At 43.3% G+C, this 24,011-nt stretch overlaps 1 protein-coding gene across 1 annotated transcript in view; it reads left to right on the top strand.

Annotated features, from left to right (window-relative positions):
* The first annotated feature begins 2,053 nt into the window (after window positions 1-2,053).
* LOC140550317 (dolichyl-diphosphooligosaccharide--protein glycosyltransferase subunit STT3B-like) overlaps window positions 2,054-24,011 on the top strand; it is a 199,777-nt gene continuing 177,819 nt past the window's right edge. The window contains exon 1 of the mRNA XM_072674242.1: window positions 2,054-2,514. Coding sequence (XP_072530343.1) covers window positions 2,327-2,514 — 188 coding nt within the window. The 5' untranslated portion in view covers window positions 2,054-2,326. The remainder of the gene's footprint in view (window positions 2,515-24,011) is intronic.

Genomic DNA, 24,011 nt, shown 5'->3' with positions numbered 1-24,011 from the left:
GATACACATAACACGGTGAAAGTGGCCTGTGCATCCTGACTTTAGGGTTGAATCTTTAAGATAACAGCAAAAAATTATTTGATTCAATTAGGAATCCCATCCATTTTAACAGCATTTGAAAAGTAATACAATTATTATCGAAGTGAAAGCATTAATTATGTCATAAAACCATATATTATTAATGCAGCTAATTTCTTTACAGTCCTTTTTTGCTGATTTTCCAGCAGCATCGGGCAGTGGGGGCTCAGTGGAGTGGTTAGAGCAAAGCTTTTGGTTGTTGATCACAAGGTTTTTGGAACTCAATACCAAGGTCAAACTAAGCTGCCACTGTTGGACCCTCAAGCAAAGCTGTAGTGCGGCTGACCCCGTTCCCTGACCCTTGCTTTCTTTTCACAGGCCAGTTTATTGGCATTTTCACTCCAGATCGCATCCCCCCCTAATAGCAAGAGGAAAGCGGACCACTGATGGCCCACTAACAGCAAAGCTGACAGTCCTCTGGCATGTTGCTCATTTCCCACCAACAATCCAACAATTCCTTCATTTTTAACTTAATTCTTTATAAATTAGTTAGTAATATTGGTTTCAAATGGTCTAAGCTGGTTTGTGATGGTCAATGTGGTTGAAAAGCTGGTCATCCAGGCAACAACATACCCAATGCTGCTAAGCTAGCTAGTTAACCAGCTAACCATGTTGCATTTTATTTTAGCTATGCTGGTCATGCTGGTTGGCCAGCTTGATCATGCTGGTCATGCCAGTCAACCAGTTTGGTCAAACTTGTCAAGCTTGGACATACTGACTGTCTAGCTTTGTTGGGTTGGTCATGCTTGTAGACCAGCTAAACCATCAAACTCAACAAAAAAACAAACCCATGCTAGACAAGAGCTAAACTGGTCAACCAGCATCATCAGCTTGGCCATCTTGAGCTGGTCAGGTAGGAATACGCTGGTCAACCAGCGTGAGCTCATTCAGATGATCTGGGTGGTCCGAGGGTGGACCAGCAGTGGCGGAAAGTGGGGTGCTTAGCCTTCGTCTGTGTCCAAAGAAAAACATGTATTTCCAAAATGGGGATTTTACAGGAGACGTCAGACATGTCCTTAACTATGAATGGAAGTGTAAATTCATTAAGAGCATTTCTATTGGTCCATTCAGCCAGAATTATTCACACAGTGAGCAACAGAGCAGCTACAGGGTTCGAAAATGGAGGAAACTTAAAACAGTCAAAAAAAGGACACACATGGACACTGAACAGAGGGACACGGGACCTCTTTCTTTTTAATAACCAGTCAACATTTAAGCAAATGGGAAGTGTGGAAGTAAGGTACTCCTTAACGAAGATGGGCTTATTACACACTAAGGTGTTTTACAGGGTCACTACAGGGTCTTCTGTCCGAACTGTTGGGGCTTTCCTCTGGTTATACAAGTTTGTAGTAACACTTGTGGCCCGTCGGCGGTACATAGGCTGGTTAAGGGGTTAAATCTGATAGATACAGAAAGGTAAGAGACAGAGTCTGGGTTCCTCCCAAGGAGTATTTCCTTGCCACTGTCGCTGCTGGCTTGCTCACTGGGGGTCTTCGATTTTTCATGTCTTTTTATGTTATTGATTTTTACTAATTACTGATTATGTAAAGCTGCTTTGTTACAACAACATGTGGTGTCATGGTGGTTCTCCATCACTGTGTTCATTAAAACATCTCCCAAGTTCTCCTCATGGAGTCTAGCATTATTTAGAGTTCTCCTCCAACACTGGATCTGGGGTTTCTACTGTAAAAACTCTCTTACTGCTGAGAGACATGCCTGTAAATACCGTGTTAGGGTGCCAACACTTTTTCACAGTCCTGCAGATTAACATATTCAATGCATATCTTATGAGAATATCACTATAACTCGTGTATGATCACTATTCACTCCCTCACCGCTGTGTGCAATTACACTGTAGCCACGCCCACTCCGTTCTCCCCCTGAGCTGATTGGCTGGGTGATGGTGGAAGGATGCTGCGCCCGCCTCCCTATCTTTGCCAGGCAGCTTCACACACTCTCGCCACACACTCCATCACTCTCTCTCTCTCTCCACACACACACACACACACACTTGCGCACAGAGCCATCGCTGATGGCACGAGACGGATTGAGGAACATTACGTATCCGGACGGGTCCATGCAGGCGGATTAAAGCGCGAGGAGGAGAGAGAGAAGAGAAAGAGCGACAGAGAGAGAGAGAGAGTGAGGGATAAGTACAGAGAGAGAGAGAGAGAGAGAGAGAGAGAGAGAGAGAGAGAGGCAGTAGAAGAGAGGGCTCTCTGCTCTCTCTCCGGTCTGCGTGGTGAAGATGGCGGAGGCGGACGGTAAGGCCGGCTGTGGCCGGCAGGGGGCGCTGGCCGGGGGTCTGTCTCAGCCCGCGGGGTGGCGCTCTCTGCTCTCCATCACCATCCTCTTCCTGGCCTGGCTTGCGGGATTCAGCTCCAGGCTGTTTGCGGTCATCCGCTTCGAGAGCGTCATCCACGAGTTCGACCCATGGTGAGTCTCTGGAAGGAGCTGGGGAGTGGTGGCAGTCTGGTGGCAAGTAAGGCAAGTGGGCAAGGAGTCCAGTTCAGTCTGGGACAGTCCAGTCCACCCCAGTTAGTTTGTGTTCAGTTTGAATCCAGTTCAGTTGGTCCATACTGGTTTGTGGTTAATCAGAGTCCAGTTCACACTGAGTCTGAGTCCAGTTTGAAGAACATCCAGTTTGTTCTGTGTTCAGTCTGAGTCCAGATTGATGAACACAGAGCGAGCAAACTGGACTTTCTACTAAATGGACTCATTCAGTCTGAGTCCAGTTCACCACAGTTAGTTTGTGTTCAGTTTGAATCCAGTTGGTCCATAATGGTTTGTGGTTGATCAGAGTCCAGTTCACACAGAGTGTGAGTCCAGTTTGAAGAACATCCAGTTTGGTCCATGTTCAGTCTGAGTCCAGTTTGGTCCGTGTTCAGTCTGAGTCCAGATTGATGAACATCCAGTTTGTTCTGTGTTCAGTCTGAGTCCAGTTTGATGAACATCCACTTTGGTCCGCGTTCAGTCTGAGTCCAGTTTGATGAACACGGAGCGAACAAACTGAACTTACCATCCAAATCTACCAAATTGACTCGTTCAGTCTGAATGCAGTTGAGTCTTAGTCTAGCTGGTTGGAATCCAGTTCACTATGACTTCACTTCACTCTGAATCCAGTTCACTCTGACTTCACTTCACTCTGACTTCACTTCACTCTGACTTCACTTCACTCTGACTTCAGTTCACTCTGACTTCACTTCACTCTGACTTCACTTCACTCTGAATCCAGTTCACTCTGACTTCACTTCACTCTGACTTCACTTCATTCTGAATCCAGTTCACTCTGACTTCACTTCATTCTGAATCCAGTTCACTCTGACTTCACTTCATTCTGAATCCAGTTCACTCTGACTTCACTTCATTCTGAATCCAGTTCACTCTGACTTCACTTCATTCTGAATCCAGTTCACTCTGAATCCAGTTCACTCTGACTCCAGTTCACTCTGACTCCAGTTCACTCTGACTTCACTTCATTCTGAATCCAGTTCATTCTGAATCCAGTTCACTCTGAATCCAGTTCACTCTGACTTCACTTCACTCTTCACTCTTTACTCTAAATCCAGTTTCTTCAGTCAGTCTAACTAAGCCCAGTCAGTTTGGTAGTCGAGTTCAGTCTGGGATCCTTTTACTGCAGTTCAGTCTGAGCTCACTTTGCTGCTTTCATTCCCAGCCTGCAGCATGTATCCCTCCGCTGTTTTAATTCTGCAGTATTTCAAGCCAATGCTTTAGACCCTAAATCTTCTCAGAACTTGTTGAAACAGTGTCTCAGGTATCAGACAGCATGTTCATAACCATGTGGTTTAATAACCTTCTGTGAGGGAGCTTTTAAAGGCTCAGATGTCTGGCTTCATTCGCCACCACTGTGAACAACTCTGTCATTTGAAGCCAAAAGCTCTTGCTGACTTTGTTCTGGGTGGTTTTGAAGGACACCTTGCCTTCTTTTGAGTCTTCTGCTCGACTCTCATCAGAGTTCATTAGAGTGTCTTCTTGGAATGAAGATCAGGTTCGGCCGAAATGATGATCTGACCGTGTTCTTTTATCAACTGTGTTTAAGCCTTTTTTACTATTACGGCATTTTAGCTGACGCTCAAGGTTACTCGTATTACAGAGGTGGGCAAATGTAGTAGTGTTACTTCACTTACTGGTGAAGCGCAGCATAGGCACCCAGGCCGGGAATCAAACCCCCGTCTCCCACATGGCGTGGTAGCTCAGGATGTGAGAGCTTGGAGTGCTGATAAGTGCTGACCTCACAACTAGAAGACAAGGAGTGGACTTTGGTGTGATTCCTCAAGCAGAGCTTTTTGTCACCTGCTGTTACTGAAATCCGATGAAGAAGTTGTACTCATTATTGGAGTGTAACCATAGTGATATGGAGAACACTCGGTACATGTAGCTTATAGGTCTGGGCGAAGACTGACGAATGTAACAAGGATCCAGGGTTCACATCTGCGAGTTCCACCCATAAACCAGTTCGCCACACTTCCAAATCGCCAAATGTCCAAATGTTTGTGGACACCCTTTTTAATGAATGTGCATTCAGCTACTTTTAGTTGCACCTATTGCTGACACAGATGTGCAAATGCACACACACATTTATTTTGATACAATCTGTTAATTCAGTTTTATCAGTGACTTTAATTTTGCCACTGTCTCTGATTCTACTACTGATAATTATTTTTGACACAATCTGTTCATTTGTGATAGGAACTTATTTTTGACACAGTGATTCTAGTGTATAGGAGTGTTGATTAAGGTGTTTATGGACTAACATCTCCTATTCTAGTGTATAGGAGTGTTTATTGAGGTGTTTATGGACTAATATTTCCTATTCTAGTGTATAGGAGTGTTTATTGAGGTGTTTATGGACTAATATTTCCTATTCTAGTGTATAGGAGTGTTTATTGAGGTGTTTATGGACTAATATTTCCTATTCTAGTGTAAAGGAGTGTTTATGGACTAAAATTTCCTATTCTAGTGTATAGGGGTGTTTATTGAGGTGTTTATAGAGTAATATCTCCAATTCTAGTGTATATGAGTGTTTATTGAGGTGTTTATGGACTAATATCTCCAATTCTAGTGTATAGGAGTGTTTATTGAGGTGTTTATGGACTAATATCTCCTATTCTAGTGTATAGGAGTGTTTATTGAGGTTGTTTATAGACTAATATCTCCTATTCTAGTGTATAGGGGTGTTTATTGAGGTGTTTATGGACTAATATCTCCTATTCTAGTGTATAGGAGTGTTTATTGAGGTGTTTATGGACTAATATCTCCTATTCTAGTGTATAGGAGTGTTTATTGAGGTGTTTATGGACTAATATCTCCTATTCTAGTGTAGAGGAGTGTTTATTGAGGGTGTGTATAGACTAATATCTCCTATTCTAGTGTAAAGGAGTGTTTATTGAGGTGTTTATGGACTAATATCTCCTATTCTAGTGTATATGAGTGTTTATTGAGGTGTTTATGGACTAATATCTCCTATTCTAGTGTAAAGGAGTGTTTAGGACTTTAGTGTATAAGACTTATTTTGACATAGTCTGTTTGTTTGTATTAGGGACATATTTTAAAACTGAACTGGCTTTTATTTTGACAGTGTGATTGTATTAGTGGTTTTTATTTTGACACTGGTGTGTGTGATGTAGTAGTTCAGTAGAGCGACTGTGTCTCTCTCTCTCTCTCTCTCTCTCTCTCTCTCTTTTTCACAGTAAAGGTTAATGGTGGAGTCGGTGGTTCTGAGGTTGACTAACTTAGCGATTCCTCCTGTTTACACTCAGCCCGTCTCCATCCGAGACCCCCACTCCTCACACTAACAGACCTCTGCTCTCCTCTCACACACCAGAGTGGTGGAGCTGCAGGTGTGAGGCTGTACTCGAGGTGCTGCCTTCTGGCTCTGGGCTCAGTGTCTACGCGTTCTGCTCTCGTGACACTCGGATCCCTGTTACTCCACTCGTTACACCCCTACTTCTTTTTAAAGCTAGGTGTTCATTGGGTGTTTGAAGCAGTACTGCACCTTTCTGTATATTGGCTGCTTTTCTGGCAGGTCTGCAGCAGTTGGTGAAATGTGACCTGACAGGTCAGAGTGACAGTGTAAATGCGACCTGGCAGGCCAAAATGACCAAATCCCCGGAGTAATCAGATCCCATCACAAAGCTAATGGACTTACTCGGGCAACTCAGCAGCACTAAAGAACTTCCTCAGGCTGTGGCGGTCTCTGTCTGTCTGCGTTACGCTGGTGATGGAGCACGGCAGAGTTGAGAATGGAGATGTCACGATGTGATTGACCTTTTCCAAGAATCAGCAGTGTTTAGCTATCATCCTTGGGTCATTGAGGTTGTTAATGGTCTAATATATCCTATTTTAATATATAGGAGTGTTTATTGAGGTTGTTTAAAGACTGATATCTCCAATTCTAGTGTATAGTAGTGTTTAATGAGGTGTTCATGGACTAATATCTCCTATTCTAGCATATAGGAGTGTTTATTGAGGTTGTTTATTGACTAATATCTCCTATTCTAGTGTATAGGAGTGTTTATTGAGGTTCATGGACTAATATCTCCTATTCTAGTGTATAGGAGTGTTTATTGAGGTTGTTTATTGACTAATATCTCCTATTCTAGTGTATAGGAGTGTTTATTGAGATGTTTATTGACTAATATCTCCTATTCTAGTGTATAGGAGTGTTTATTGAGGTTCATGGACTAATATCTCCTATTCTAGTGTATAGGAGTGTTTATTGAGGGTGTGTATAGACTAATATCTCCTATTCTAGTGTAAAGGAGTGTTTATTGAGGTTGTTTATTGACTAATATCTCCTATTCTAGTGTAAAGGAGTGTTTATTGAGGTTGTTTATTGACTAATATCTCCTATTCTAGTGTATAGGAGTGCTTATTGAGGTGTTTATGGACTAATATCTCCTATTCTAGCATATAGGAGTGTTTATTGAGGTTGTTTATTGACTAATATCTCCTATTCTAGTGTCTCCCTCCCCCACATCATGCTAGCTGGCGCGTCAGAGCAAGGTATACAGTGCTTCCCTCCAGGCATGTTGGTTGCCTGGTTCAAAATAGAGGTGTGGCTGGCTGCGCACATGTCGGAGGGGGTGTGTGTTGGTCTCACCGTCACTAGTGTTGGGGGCATTGCATGTGATGGGGGAGGGAGAGAATGAGTATGGGTTTGGCAATCTAAATTGTGGAGAAAAATGGGTAAAAATAAAAAAATAAATTAGTAAAAAAAATCCTCACAGCAATGTTCCAACATTTAGGCATTGAGGACAAACTCATTATCAATTGATTAACTGATTAATTGATTTGAGAAGAAACACTGGAGGCACAGGTGTCTAGAAAGCTTTGGGCGTTTGGCCAGATAATTTCTGAACCTCATTTAAAGATATTTTAAAAATAATAATAATAAAAAAATAGCCATGTTTCTCAGCGCAAAGTGGAATGCAAAGCAGGCTGTGTCTGGTTAATGAGTGCCGACTGCACCCCATCAGCCTAATAAAATATAATCAAAGAGCACTGTACCGTGTGTGCTTTATTAGAGAGATAAAACAGCTACGGAATAATAAGAGAGGGAGAAAAAGAGGGAAGAATAAAGAGGAAAACCGTGTCACTCAAGGCAGCATCATTTGTTCTCTTCCAATGCGCTGGGTTCACACTGCTGTGTATTGTGTATTGTGTGTGTGTAATATGTAACACAGAACTGAGTGTCAATGTCAAAAAAGGCTTTGATTACAGCTTGTTATGGATGATACAATCTTTCTAATGCAAATGAAGTGTTCCTTAGTGGTCTTTCACGGCGCATGCTATATATTATTTAAGCACTGAAAACTTTTGCATTGGTATACAGTATCAGCCTAAGCTCGAACACACTGACTCAATAAGTAGGATTGTCCTTTACTTTTTTAAAAAACTATTTTACACATTGTGGAAAAATGGACATTTGTCCCATACACTAGAACAGAAGATACTAGTCTACACACAACCTTATTAAACACTCCTATACACTAGAATAGGAGATATTAGACCGTAAACACCTCAATAAACACTCCTATACACTAGAATAGGAGATATTAGACCGTAAACACCTCAATAAACACCTCTATACACTAGAATAGGAGATATTAGACCGTATACACCTCAATAAACACTCCTATACACTAGAACAGAAGATACTAGTCTACACACAACCTTAATAAACACTCCTATACACTAGAATAGGAGATATTAGACAGTAAACACCTCAATAAACACTCCTATACACTAGAATAGGAGATATTAGACCGTAAACACCTCAATAAACACCTCTATACACTAGAATAGGAGATATTAGACCGTAAACACCTCAATAAACACCCCTATACACTAGAATAGGAGATATTAGTCTATAAACACCTCAATAAACACTCCTCTACACTAGAATAGGAGATATTAGACCGTAAACACCTCAATAAACACCCATATACACTAGAATAGGAGATATTAGACCGTATACACCTCAATAAACACTCCTCTACACTAGAACAGAGGATACTAGTCTACACACAACCTCAATAAACACTCCTATACACAAGAATAGGATATATTAGTCTATAAACACCTCAGTAAACACCCCTATACACTAGAATAGGAGATATTAGTCCATAAACACCTCAGTAAACACCCCTATACACTAGAATAGGAGATATTAGTCCATAAACACCTCAGTAAACACTCCTATTCACTAGATACAATAGAATTAGTCTATAAATTCTCCTAGTGTATAGGAGGTGTTTATGGACTAATATATCCTATTCTAGTGTATAGGAGTGTTTCGTTGAGGGTGTGTATTGACCAATACCCCCTATTCTTCTATAGAAGTGTTTATTAATGATGTTCATGAATTATTTTAGTGTAAAGCAGTTTTTTGGACAAATATCTTTTATTATTATTAATTGATAATATACACAACATATGGTGTGTGTGGGACTGTTGAAGGTTTTTGTAATGGGTGCACTTTAAAGCTGAATTCACCAGGTGAAAGGGATCCTTTTAGATAGTTAGTGTATCAAATTTGATATTTTATGTTTAAATAAATAAATAAATAAATGATCAAGAAAACATTGATATGATGTAGATAAAATAGAATGGAGTTATGTGGCATAATAAAAGCAGTCTATTAAATCTATTAAGCAATAAAACACAGTAAAGCAGTAAAGCAATGCACTACAGTGGATTTCTGAGTGCTGGTGTTGTAGGCAGTGTAATGTATGCTGCACTTTAAAGAGCTTTTATAAGCAATAGTGCAGCCTTCATGTGTAGAATGTAATGGAAAAACACTGTGTGTGTGTGTGTGTGTGTGTGTTGGTCCCTCAGAGACAATACTATATGTGAGATCAGATAACACTCAATTCTCCAGATACACTCTGCCCACTGAATCGAACAGAAGCCAAATGGATTTTAATGTGTATGTGTGTCTGTATGTCTGTATGTCTGTGTGTGTGTGTGTGTGTGTGTGTGTGTGTGTGTGTGTGTGTGTGTGGGTAGACACTTGAAAATAGTGGAGAAAGAGACTTGCTGGATATTGTAATATTGTTTTATATCAGTGGTTTTCTGGCTGTGGGTCGTGAGCCACCAACGGACCTTAATGTGAGTGGGTTTGGTCAGAACGTAACACTGTTTTTGGTCAGAGCAAAGGGAACATTGGGGTTGGTTAGAGCATAACACTGTGGGGTTTGTTAGACTGCAACACACTGTGGGTTTGTTCAGAGCGTAACACTGGGTTTGTTCAGAGCGTAACACACTGGGTTTGTTCAGAGCGTAACACACTGGGTTTGTTCAGAGCGTAACAGTGTGGGTTTGGTCAGAGCGTAACACTGTTGGTTTGGTCAAAGCATAAAGAACACTGGGTTTGGTCAGAGCGTACCACACTGTGGGTTTGGTCAGAGCGTAACACACTGTGGGTTTGGTCAGAGCATAAAGAACACTGGGTTTGGTCAGAGCATAAAGAACACTGGGTTTGGTCAGAGCGTAACAGTGTGGGTTTGGTCAGAGCGTAACAGTGTGGGTTTGGTCAGAGCGTAACAGTGTGGGTTTGGTCAGAGCGTACCGCACTGTGGGTTTGGTCAGAGCGTACCGCACTGTGGGTTTGGTCAGAGCGTAACGCACTGTGGGTTTGGTCAGAGCGTACCGCACTGTGGGTTTGGTCAGAGCATAAAGAACACTGGGTTTGGTCAGAGCGTACCACACTGTGGGTTTGGTCAGAGCGTAACGCACTGTGGGTTTGGTCAAAGCATAAAGAACACTGGGTTTGGTCAGAGCGTAACACACTGTGGGTTTGGTCAGAGCGTAACACGCTGTGAATTTGGTCAGAGCGTACCACGCTGTGGGTTTGGTCAGAGCGTACCACGCTGTGGGTTTGGTCAGAGCGTAATGCACTGTGGGTTTGGTCAGAGCGTAATGCACTGTGGGTTTGGTCAGAGCGTAATGCACTGTGGGTTTGGTCAGAGTGTAACACTGTTGGTTTGGTCAAAGCATAAAGAACACTGGGTTTGGTCAGAGCTTACCACACTGTGGGTTTGGTCAAAGCATAAAGAACACTGGGTTTGGTCAGAGCGTAATGCACTGTGGGTTTGGTCAGAGCGTAATGCACTGTGGGTTTGGTCAGAGCGTAACGCACTGTGGGTTTGGTCAGAGCGTAACGCACTGTGGGTTTGGTCAGAGCGTACCGCACTGTGGGTTTGGTCAGAGCGTACCGCACTGTGGGTTTGGTCAGAGCATAACGCACTGTGGGTTTGGTCAGAGCGTAACACATTGTGGGTTTGGTCAGAGTGTAACGAACACTGCAGGGTTGGGTTGCTGTGTTGGGCGGGGGGGACTTTGAGTTTTTGCCAAAATATTACTTCAATATCTGTTCTGACCTGATTGCAACCTCCTTCTGTCTGTCTTTCTGTTTATCTGTGTGTGTGTGTGTGTGTGTGTGTGTGTGTGTGTGTGAGGTTTTGTGCATGTATTTTTGGTAGGATAAGTCCTCTCTGCCTGCAGTCCTGTTTGGGATGGCTTATAAAATATTCAATGCATCACCGTGTACAGTTATATTCAGAATACACACACACACACACACACACACTGCGGTGGCCCTGTCCTCCCTCTCTGATTTGTATCTGAGATGTTGGATTTGTATAATAAATAACTCTGAGGATTACTGACTGTCTCCTCCCGGTGTGCTTTCAAGGGCGTATGTCTTTGACTAGCATTAGCATAGCGTCCGGAAATTGCTCATTACCGTAGCCTTCGCTGGAAGCCCATGCTGTGATATTCTCTGCTTTTTTATTCAGCCTTGCCTACTCATGCTTGTCACCTTTCCCTGTGTGTATATGTGTGTGTGTGTGTGTATGTGTGTGAGAATGTGACAGTAAGGAGAGCGCTGTGTAAGGCTGAAGGTGCAGTATAATGTAGGCCAAGGTAGAAATAGAGGTGGGAGAGAGTAATGGCTATGTGGTGTTTACAGCATCACAGTGAGTGACGACTGAAAGATTAATGTGTTCTCCAGGTTCAGGTGCAGCTGTTGATCCACAGGCTGTGTGCTGCTCTGCTGTCTGGCTGCAGAGTTTAGCCCAGCCAGAAAGTAGCACAGGCTGCACTTAGTCAGAGTGTAGCCGAGGCCGGGTGAGTTTGAGTCGGAATAATAACGTTTCTCAGAGTTTGGTCCGAGCGTAATGAATGATGTGTGGGTTTGGTCAGAGCACAAGAAACAAACACTGTGGACACTGTGTGGCGTTTGGCCAGAGCGCAACGAACACTGTGGGCGTTTGGCCAGAGCGTAACGAACACTGTGGGCGTTTGGCCAGAGCGCAACGAACACTGTGGGCGTTTGGCCAGAGCGCAACGAACACTGTGGGCGTTTGGCCAGAGCGCAACGAACACTGTGGGCGTTTGGCCAGAGCGTAACGAACACTGTGGGCGTTTGGCCAGAGCGTAACGAACACTGTGTGGCGTTTGGCCAGAGCGTAACGAACACTGTGGGCGTTTGGCCAGAGCGTAACGAACACTGTGTGGCGTTTGGCCAGAGCGTAACGAACACTGTGGGCGTTTGGCCAGAGCGCAACGAACACTGTGTGGCGTTTGGCCAAAGCGTAACGAACACTGTGTGGCGTTTGGCCAGAGCGTAACAAACACTGTGTGGCGTTTGGCCAGAGCGTAACAAACACTGTGTGGCGTTTGGCCAGAGCGCAACAAACACTGTGTGGCGTTTGGCCAGAGCGTAACAAACACTGTGGGCGTTTGGCCAGAGCGCAACGAACACTGTGTGGCGTTTGGCCAGAGCGCAACGAACACTGTGTGGCGTTTGGCCAGAGCGCAACGAACACTGTGTGGCGTTTGGCCAGAGCGCAACGAACACTTTGTGGCGTTTGGCCAGAGCGTAACGAACACTGTGTGGCGTTTGGCCAGAGCGTAACGAACACTGTGTGGCGTTTGGCCAGAGCGCAACGAACACTGTGTGGCGTTTGGCCAGAGCGTAACGAACACTGTGGGCGTTTGGCCAGAGCGCAACGAACACTGTGTGGCGTTTGGCCAGAGCGTAACGAACACTGTGTGGCGTTTGGCCAGAGCGCAACGAACACTGTGTGGCGTTTGGCCAGAGCGTAACAAACACTGTGGGCGTTTGGCCAGAGCGCAACGAACACTGTGTGGCGTTTGGCCAGAGCGTAACGAACACTGTGGGCGTTTGGCCAGAGCGTAACGAACACTGTGGGGCGTTTGGCCAGAGCGTAACGAACACTGTGGGGCGTTTGGCCAGAGCGTAACGAACACTGTGGGGCGTTTGGCATGACACACACTGGGACAGAGTATAACGAAAACTGGGCAAAAAGACAGAGCGTAACACTGTGGGCGATCTTAGAGAGCGTAACACTGCGCGCGATCGGACAGAGTATAACGAACACTGGGCGTTCAGACAGAGCGTAACACTATGGGCGAATGGGCAGAGCATAACATTATGGGCCTTTGGCCAGAGCATAAGAGACACTGCAGGCTTTGGGCCAGCGTGTAACACCCCACAGGCGTTCAGACAGAGCGTAACACTGCAGGCCTTTGGCCAGAGCACAACAAACACTCTGTGCTTTCGGACAGAGCGTAACAAACACTCCTGGCGTTCAGACAGCGTGTAACATTCGACCCATCCTCTCTAGAGAGTCGCCCAGGTGCTCGTTCAGTCTCTCGTCACTTCAAGACTTGACTACTGCAGCTCTCTTCTGGCTGGTCTTCCTCTGCGCACCATCAGGCCCCTGCAGCTTATCCAGAATGCAGCGGCACAGGTCGTCTTCAACGCTCCTAAATTCAGCCATGTCTCTCCACTGCTGCGTTCTCTCTTCACTGGCTTCCTGTAGCTGCTTCCCGCATCAGATTCAGAACCCTGACGCTGGCCTACAAAGCCAAGACTGGACCAGCCCCTCCGTACTTGATGGCAATGATCAAAAGCTGATCCGCACCAAGAGCCCTTCCAGCTTCAAGTACGGCTCGGCTCGACCCGCCATCCCTCAAAATCCACGGAAGATCCTGGATGTCTGAACGGCAGAGTCCAACACTCGCTGTCCTCAAACCCAGACTGAAGACCCTCCTCTTCTGAGAATACTTGGGCGAATAGCAGAGTGGTCTCCTTACTGACTTGTGTTTAGTAGAGTCTAAACTTAGAGGATCTTTGAATTATTAGTCTATTTAAACTAGCTGAGGTTTTTCTTGGGTAAATAGTGAAGCACTTTTGTAAGTCGCTCTGGAGAAGAGCGTCTGCTAAATGCCTTAAATGTAAATGTAAACAAACACTGCGGGCTTTCGGACAGAGCGTAACAAACACTGCAGGTGTTTCGGCTGGAGCATAACAACTCCAAATAAAATGTAGTACCTGTGACTCTGATTAGGTGAAAATGACACAACAGCCCAGAAAGTGTTCTGATCATATTCTACAGTTAGAGGACAGGGTGATTTTGCAGTTCCAACCCTAATAAACACACATATTCTAATACAACCCCGTCTGTTCTTCTCATTCAGGGGTGTGTAAAAATCTGAGGGTAGATCTGCTGATTTTTCCGTTTCTCCACATCTTCTCTGTTTCTGCACAGATGAATTATTCAGATCCTCCTGAAGTTTCTGAACGTTCTGATGTGGCAAAGAAACGCAAAGCCAACAACACCACAACACACAGAACAGCGGAGGGGAGAGAGGGAGAACGAAGACAGGGAAGGAAGGAATGGAGACAAGGAGAATGAGGGTGGATGGAGAGGGAGAGGGAGAGGGAGAGAGAGAGAGAGGGAGAGAGAGAGAGATCAAATTAAAGGGAGGAGATGGGAATAACGAGGGAGACGAGAGAAACAGAGGACAGAAAGACAGAAAAGGTGAGAAACAGATTAAAGGATGGAGATGCTCAGATATGAGATTGACGCTCAGCTTTATGTCTGTTAGCATCTTTTCTGCTCATATCGGCTGTTTCTCAGTCTCAGCTGAACGGTCAGGCACCCTCCCTGATGCTTCTACAGTTTTAGCTGTGTGACAGACCTTTGTCCATTCTCACAGATGGACAGATTTGATGATCCGTGACTTTCAGAGTTAGGCTAATGTCAATAAATATGAAGAGAAAAAACGATCTCTACAGGAATGCTAATTTAAGCCCAAAATAAACCTTCTTAAAGGTCTTCTTAAAAGTCTAAAAGTCTTCATTATACACCAATCAGCCAGAACATTAACACCACTGAGAGGTAAAGTGAAAAACATTGATTATCTTCATCTACAGTGGATTCATCTGTCATGGGTTCGGATCTATATATTAGGCAGTGAGTGAACAGTCAGCTCTTATAGGTGATGATAAAGGTGTTAAAATCGGGACAAATGGGCAAGAACAAGAATCTGAGGCAATTTGACGGCCAGATGATTGGCAGGACCAAAAATGCTCCAAGAAAGGATAACCAGAGAACCAGAGACACAGCTGTGGACACCTAAGAACCATTTATGCGATCTATGGATGCCCAACCTGACAACTTACAGGACTTGAAGTACCTGCTGCTAACGCTAGTCTCGGTGCCCAATACCACAGGACACCTTCAGAGCCTTGATATGGTCAGATCTGTTGTGCCAGCACAAGGTGGACATACTCAATTATAGGCAGGTCTTTGTTCTTCAAACTTATGAATACTAGACCTTCACATACATTAGGATGTATATTATGTGTGGAATTCTCAGTGGCGTGTAGTAGGTCCAATTATAGAGTGGAACAGGGCCTGGGTCCAGACTCGGACCCGGATTGCGGTCAACCTATAAGTGACTTCTGGCCTAGAGTCCTGGCCTGATGGTTTAGACAGTTGAAACTAGGGATGCCGCGACAAGTCACTGTAGTGGATGGCTGGGATACTGAAAATGCATCAACGTCAGTATTTTAAGCCCACTCATCATTTTAATATCATTTTAATTGTTCTTTTGAAATGACTTTAGCTTTTTGTCTTCTTTTTTTCCCCTGCATAACTGTGGTCACTCGTCCGGACTGGAGCCAGAAACATCTCCTTTCAAAGCTACTGTGTAAAAAAAAAAAAAGAGGCTTGGACTGCAGCAGAGTCCGAAAATAGGTTTAAAAAGTGTCCAAAGACCCATAAAAGAGCTCAAAAGTGCGAGACCCTGAAATGAGCATGAAAACCAGGGTGGTTTGTACACTGGACGCAGTTCCGAAGGCACAGCATAGCATTTCTTGTGCGACTGACTGTGCCGTTTCAGTTTTCAAGGGGAAAATGCACCCTGGCACACGACTGTTTCGCCCACAATTACATTACTGTGGCGTTGCGTCTGCAGTAGGTATGTAACTGTGTGTGTTCCTGTAGCCGGTAAATGATCTCGTAATTAAAGCGATGTGTTCGTCTGTCTGCTACGTTAGGATTTCCAGTGAATATGTGACTGATAGAAAAGGTTACGGCTAGAATCTGGGCTGACCGTGTGTGTGTGTGTGTGTGTGTGTGTGTGTGTGTGTGTGTAACCATATCTAATTGTAAGCACATTTCTTTGTGTGGGGAACGGCATAAATACAGTGGATCACATACAGTTTGATAAGGGGTATAAATACCACACTGCACTGCTGGCTGTTCTGCTGTAGCTCTTGTTTAAACCTACAGTTTAAAGCTCCTCATATATTCAGCTTTATTTACAGTTTCATCAAAAGAAAATGACTTTTTTAGGGAGAATTCATCATTTAGATGAAACGAAATAATCAGCAAAAGAATTGATCGATTAATCAATGGAAAAATAGTTGTTACTGGCAGCCCTAGTTAACGCCATGCTAATCGGTGGGTAGGTGCTTCTATTACTTCTTAGCTGCATTAGCCTCGTAGCTCCAGTGGTAAAACTGAAGAAGCCAAACTTCTGACACTCGGCTGATCGACTGCAGTTGGGGTCAGGGGGGAGGAACTGCAAATGGATTTTTCACTGAACTATCGCTTTAATTTAGAGAAATCAAGCTTCTGTTCAGAGGCGAGACTGTGATGGTGCAGTCTGGTGCACACACACACACACACACACACACACACACACACACACACACTGCTGATCTGCAGGAAAAGCTGTTATTTTTCTGTTCCTATTTCAGCTCTGCTTCTTTCTGTCCATCAAGCTCCAAACACACACCACTCGGGTCTCTCAGAACTACACACTGCTTGTGTGCATGTGTGTGTGTGTGCGTGTGTGTGTGTGTCACATGAACATGTAGGACGCGTTTTGTCGCTGTCACACACAAACCTGGTATCGGCAAAACGGCAACTTTACAGGAGAAGGAAAAAACTTTTGAGCTTTTAATGGAAGTCAATGGGGGAAAAAATACTCCCTGGCATTTTGAAGCATTTCTATTGGTCCATTCATAGTGACATTCTGATGCACAATAAAGAACAACTGCCAGATTCATATTAGGTCAAAAAGTAAAAAATGGAGATACAAGGTTTTTTGGAGGGCAGCGATGGTTTATGTCTGTATTTAGGTTCTCAAGATTTGAGCCAAAGCCGGAAATGATGGTGCTGGATTTTAGTTCTGGTTCACGTAGGGTTTAAAAAACTCTGGACGCCACCAGAGCCGCGGCGCTTTCCAGGGCGTGAGCCCCTATCTCTGGGTGAACCCAGTCCAGGGAGCCCTGCCCTTCACAAAGAAAAGAGAACTCTTCCCGGGGCCCCCGCTAGCGTCTCCGGGTTCGTTTGCGTTAAAAAAGGCAAACCTGTTTAGCATATCTGCTAATTCTATTCTAAAAAACTCCAACCTGTTACTCATTTACATTTCCAACATTTATCTGGTGTTCTAATCCAGAGCTCTTACATGTGAATCACATTACACAGGTAAGAGAATCCAGAGTCCAGAGTCTTACCCAATGCATTTGCCCAGCCGGGAAAAGAATTCAACCCCAGTCTGTCAAGGGAAAGGCAGTGGTGTAATGTCTGCATTGTGTTTATATACAGATCTAAGATCCATTTTACAGAACATTACAACTATCATATTTTGCTTTTAGATCTGGGGATTTGAATCCTATACTCTTAAAAATAAAAAATAAAGGTGCTACACTGTTAAAAGTAGAAGATCTTGAGGAACTTGTGGCGGTTCTTCAAACTGTGGCGGATCCTGCAAAGGTGCTTTGAGAAAGTGCTTCAAGTAAAAAGGTTTTTAAGAAGAAGGTTCCTTGAAGGTTCCTCAGCAGTTTCAGACTGAAGAACCTCCAAAAATTCCTCAAGGATCTTCTTTATTTAAGCGTGTGCTCATGGTTCTGTAAGCGATGCCATTCACAGCAAACTTGTCAGTGTTAAATATGTACTGTGGGTGTTGATTCCACTCTGATAGGGCTGCAAGCGATGATTATTTGAATATAGTTGATTGATAGTTGATTATGCTGTCAGTTATTGAAACAAGTAATCAATTATTCAAATGATGTACAGCTCTTTTGGAGTTATCAGGTTTTAAATTTAGCTTGAGCTTCAGGTTTTTATGCATTTGCTAATAAACAATGAAAGAAATTCACTTTCCTGCTAATATTACATATCAGTAAAACCCCAATATCTTTCTCCTGTCGACATTTTAAAACCAAGTATGTGCAAAACAGCAGCAATAAAACATAACAAATCAAAATCAGTTTTCCCTTATTATTTTTTTATTATTTTTAATCAGCTAAAAAGAAAACATGGAGTTTCTATTACTGTACAAGTTTCTATCAGTGACTTTTATTTTGACAGTTTTGCAACAAGCCAAAAAGCTATTTTTGTTGAGGGACAGGACATTATCCGTAAAAAAATACACTGTGTTGAGCATTACAAGAACTCCTATTCATATTTAAACCAGTGACCGGTCTCCTCATTGATGGCGTTCAGATATGAGGGTGCTATTACTGTAAAAAGTAACAGCGGCAGCAGAGCTGCACTCCACACTGTTATGGTTAAAGTTTGGCCATTAATCTGTGGTTCACATGCATCCCATTCAGCTGCTTCCTAGTTCCTAGACAAACCAGCCACCAACTAATCGACTGGTAACTACTTTAGTCATCAGTTTTAGTCCATTAAGTCGTTGGACCCCTAAACACTAAACACCCTTTGTACCATTTTTATTTTTAAGAGTGTAGTCCACTCTTGCACCAGCTGCCACAAATGACACCATTCCCAGCTGGACAAGCAGACTACACTACACCAGTGTGAGTTTTTAGTTACTTCCAACTATACTAGCTCTACTCCTTGGTCTTCTAACTGTGGAACATGGTTCAAATGTAGCATTTCCCAGGTAGGGGGCGGCAGATAAATGCAGTAAATGTAAATTAACTGAAGTAAAATCTAAAAAAAAAAAGAAGGTGATACCCTTACTGAGATGTGCTAATATTTTTCTTTAAAAACTTTCTTTTAAGTTCGTGGTTTTTTTCTCAATTTAGTGTTAAACGTTTCTTTAGTGGCACCGCAATTCTCTTTTAATTAGCAAACCAAGTGCTTTCACTTTCCACCTTTAAACTTAATACTACTTTACTGCTCTACTGCTCTTAAAAGCTGGAAAACAGAACCGTTCTCAACCTAATCCATCATTTAAGTTTCGTTTGGTGTAGCTGGTCTAAAGCCATAACCAGCAAGATCAAGCTGGTCAACAAGCATGATCAGCCTGACAAAGTCAAATGCAACACACACTAGGCTGTCCGAGAGCAAGTTAACCAGCTAGCTTACCAGCAAAGGGTATGTTTTTGTCTGGATGACCAGATTTTTAACCACCTTGACCTACAAAGACCAGCTCAGACCATCCGAAACCAGCTTCCACCAAAAGCTTGAGCTGGATTTTCTCATGTTTTGCTCCCTAGAGAAAGGATACATCGCTATATTTCTGAAATTACTAGCGCTAGGGCTGCAACTATTGAATATTGTTTTAATCACATAATCGTATAAATCATATTTGTGTTTTTTTAATAAGCTTTTTTTATAACTATATCAGTAGTGTGTTATGCAACATGAAAGGCCTCTTAGAATTAGCTCATTAGCTGCTACGCCCATTTACTACGCCCATTTAATCAACCTTTCTGTGAAGCTTTAATGACATAAAAAACTATGAAATACAACTTCACAAACATAGACTAGCCTATTTGTCCTTAGTTTTTTTCTTAATTAAAAGGGGGAAAAGGGGGTACCCTCTGCAATAGCCCATCTAGTATTAAAGTGCTTCATTTCCCGATCATCTCCAAATGTAAATCTACGTGCTAATGAATGTAGTCATTGATGTAGTCATAAATGAATTTGTCCATCTGTTGCATTTATTATTACTGCCTTATGTATGATTTGTTTATGTGTTTTGAGATACCTATCAGTGAGCTATCAGTGTAAAATACATGAGTGAGATCTTGGTGCATTTGCTGTCTTGCTACTTATCATGCCTGGTCACTATCCACTCATAACACAGTCTACAAATCATTAGAAATACTGTATGTTCTAACAAGAGCTAGTGTTAGCAGTTAGCAATCGTAAACATATGCTACAGATGCTCAGAGTCTGCTTGGAGAAGTGCAGTTCACGTGAGGATGCTTTCGGTTCAGGTGCTGCAGCATTGACGAAGTACTGGTATGGTAGGCCAGGCCCGTTTTTACAGTGCGTACACTGCACTACATTGTTCGCCCAACGCAGCGTAAAATGGGCCCACACTTACACACCGGCATTGCCATAGAGAGTAAAATAAACCACGCCACCTTAAATCTTTATAAATACAGTCTGTGTAAAACAAGAAGGCCGTAGCTACGCAGTTGCCTCTACAAGGCGGGAGTGATGCAATAGCAAAGACATTTAAAATTGATGGACATTGGTGACAATAACTAAACGAAGGCTCGAAGCAAAGAATTTGTCGAACATTTTTTCGTAATCAAATTATTCAAGTTTTACGAATAATCGTTTCAGCCCTAACTAGCACCCCCTACTGGGTTTGGCAGGAAACAGTCTAAAAACCACTTGCTTTCGTTCATATGATTCGTTTACTGCTGACAAACATTCTGAACAGGTCTATACATGTACAGAATAGTACCTTCAGCAGCTTTCCTCCGTTTTCTAGCTCTATTGCTCTGGAATCAATGGACATTTCCAACAGCAGTTTATACTGCACTGTATACAAGTCCCTACTACCTCCAACTGCATACTTACCTAACATACTGGAGAAATCTGACCATGTGATATTATTAAGTGCGTGAGATCTATACATCTATATCTATAGAATATCCTACTCGCTCTCTCTCTCTTTTATTGCAAATGAAAGCTGTTCTGTCACGGTTCAAGTCTTCTAACCAGTCTACTCTCTGTGCTCTCAGTGCGAAGGTTCTCCTGTTTATTATAGTCCGTCAGTAGAGTTCATACGGTGAATCATAGTCACATCACACAAAGAAATGAAGGGTTGTACTCTTTTCTGGAAAGAATAACTCAAGGTTGCTGTACAGCAAAGCAGCTGTAAATTTCTTCACTTCTCAGCTTATAATATTGCTGAGAAGATGCTCAATAAAAGTGCTTTTGTAGGCTTTTGTATAAGATGCAACAATATGTTTATACAGCAACTTTGTTATGCTGTCTTCTGGTGGGACTCAGGATCCAGCATAGTGAACAACTATGTGTATAAATAAGCTTACACTGTTAAATATGTGGTTGTGAAGATATATTAATTAATGATTAAATGCGGTTGTATTTAAGATAAGACTTGTATATATTAAGTCAATTTTATTTGCCTTAATATATTTAATTTATAGATATTTTTAATTATTATTAAACGATTCAGCCACTGTATTACTGTATCCTTCTGGATAAAGTACCAGAGGAAATCAGCAAATCCTATGTTGAAAAACCTGAGAAATGACAGGGATCCAATGCAGAACTGATTTCTTCTGTGGTTTCACATAGAGATGACCCTCTAGATGCTGCTGGAGATCCTACCAGAACTACATATTCATCCAGCATTCAGCTATAGACAATGATATCATCTATATAAAGAAACACATAGCAGTTAAAAGTCTCCTAAAGGACCTAATTAGCCAGCGCATTCATTAACCGAAGGGCATCACCAGGTATTCATATTGACCGGAGGGTGTAATGAAAGCATGTAATGAATAATCCTGGACTAGGTTACAAGCACCAGACATATTCATCTTTCAGGAAGCAAGATTTGGGCCTTGCATTTACTGAACACCTCACAAATATCTAAATGTTCATAATGGGTTTGTTCATAATCCAGGCTGTCCGGAGAGGCTGTGGCACGTCTGGAGAAGAGTGTCTGAATTTTGAAGGTTGAGATTTTGCACTAGATCCCTCAAACTGGTGGACGAACCAATCAATTGGCGGGTTGTGGTGCTCCAAGCGGGAACCCCTGAACAAGCTGTACATCAGGAGCTTGGGTCAGTAGCAAAAATATCATCTATGTGTCTTGGGTAAGGGATTGGATTCCACCCAGGCGGTAAGATTTTGTTGGGTTACAGCCCCAGAGGCAAGAGATTGGCCAAAACTAGCAACTGGTGATTGAGAGAGTTGAGAGGTAACTTACCGCCTGGGTGGAATTCAATAAAGTCCCCTGCTGCTCTGAAATCGATGAATACCCAGCCTGAGCCGAAGCGAGTTCGGTGGCCAAATCATAGGCATCTACCCCCTGCCATGTGTCATATTCCTGGTGAAAGAGGCAAGTACTGCCTAACTGCATGAGCTCAGGGACTTGAAACTCAGTGGAAAGACCGGGCCAGAGAAAGTGTGCCATTCAGGGGGACACTACAGGGACTCCTCCTACACGAAGCAAGTGTCCAGCTTGAGTGTCAGTTCATAAAGATGGCCATTGGCGCCTCTGACTTCCAGCTGCTTTCGGCAGCAAGAGTTTTAAACTGGATGGTGTAATTGGTCACTGAGTGACTACCCTGCTGTATGCCCACTAACCACCAGCCAGGTTATCTACGGTACAACACACAGCCTCAGTACAGTGACTTCTAGAAAGGCATATGGTGGTTGGTGTCATAGTGAGGTGGCCCGTGTAAGAGCTTTGCCAGTAAGGTGCCAAATGATGCAAGCCACCTTGGCTATGTCTGGATGATGGGCAAGGATTTAGGGCCAGCCAATGCTGCCAATAGCAGTCCCCTGTTTTCAATTGTTTCAGCTCTGCTGGGTCCATCTTACTGGCTCAGCCTTGCTGCAATTGGGATCACTAGGCCTGAGGTGGGATGGTACCTGGTTCTCTACTGAGGGAGATCAAAATTCTACTGACTGAGCTACCAACTGAGTGAAGGAGGGAAGGCCCTCGTTCAGAGCAAACTAAAGGCTTGAGACAGAACTGGCTGTTGAGGCTGTTGGATGATATGACCTCAAATCAATATCACAATGAATTGAACATTTTACCTCCATTGCAGTTAATGAATGACTGTTTAAGCTGCTTGAGTGGTTCGTTTGGCTCGGCGTTTTGAGTTTCAGACTGGACAGGGCGGAGTCACATGAGCAGGTCAAAATAACATGGGCAGGATTACGTTGATTAGACGTTTTAGAATTTCGGTTTCGATGAGTTGCCCCGTCTTAGGCTGTTGAGACCATGAGGGAAGAAAATCTTCTAGATCTTCTAGAAATTCAATCTAACATCTAGAAGCTGTACTTCTCCTCCATAGGAGTTCCAGACAGCCTATTGCTGCCTAACTAGTGGCATGATTCTGGACCGCTTGGGCTGAAGGACAGAGTATGTCCTGGGATCTACTGCACAGCCCAGCAGAAAGGCCTGAGGTGGGGCTAGTCTGAGGTTCTGGAAGAAGGACAGCGAAAGAGGGACCCGAAGTCAGGAGCAGCTCGATCGAGAGAGAGGGAGGTTACCAGATTACTGTCTAAGTCTGGTGAAATTTATTTCTGAATAACCAACAATTTGACAATCTTTACAATCCCTCATTGGTTCTATTTCTCTGTCTATTTTTCTCTTTGTTTCTCTGTGTCTTTTGTCCTCGGTTATCAGTCAAATGGAATTTTTTAAATAGCAGCTGAAGAGAAAACTGGATTTTTTTTCCTCTCGTTTTTTTCAGTTTTCTCCTCCAGTACCTTTCTTTCTCTCTCTCTCTCTCTCTCTCTGTGGGATTTGACAGTGTAAGTCTGAGGGAATATCAGCTTCCAGCATCACTGTGCCAGTCCTCCTCCGACACGGCGGAGCTGAAAGAAACCGAGAGGCAGAGAAGAGGGAGAAAAGGTTGGGTAGTAAAAGAGTAGCTGTTGAGCGCAGACTGCAGGGGGACAGATGGAAGGAGACACAGGGGATCTCTCTCTCTTGCTCTCTCTCTCTCTCTCTCTCTCTCTCTCTCTTTCTTTGCTCGCTCTTTCTCTCTCACCTCTCCACTCGTGTATGTGTGTGTGTGTGTGTGTTTTGTTCTGGAGCGAGAGCACGACGAGAAACTCAGCAGTGCAGAAATCATCTGGGGTTAGCTCCTATTGTGTGCAGGTTCC

The sequence above is a fragment of the Salminus brasiliensis genome, chromosome 2 (assembly GCF_030463535.1).
Source record: "Salminus brasiliensis chromosome 2, fSalBra1.hap2, whole genome shotgun sequence".
Taxonomy (NCBI): Eukaryota; Metazoa; Chordata; class Actinopteri; order Characiformes; family Bryconidae; genus Salminus; species Salminus brasiliensis.
The sequence above is the reverse complement of the archived record's forward strand: the minus strand, read 5'-3'. Positions and strand labels throughout refer to the sequence as shown.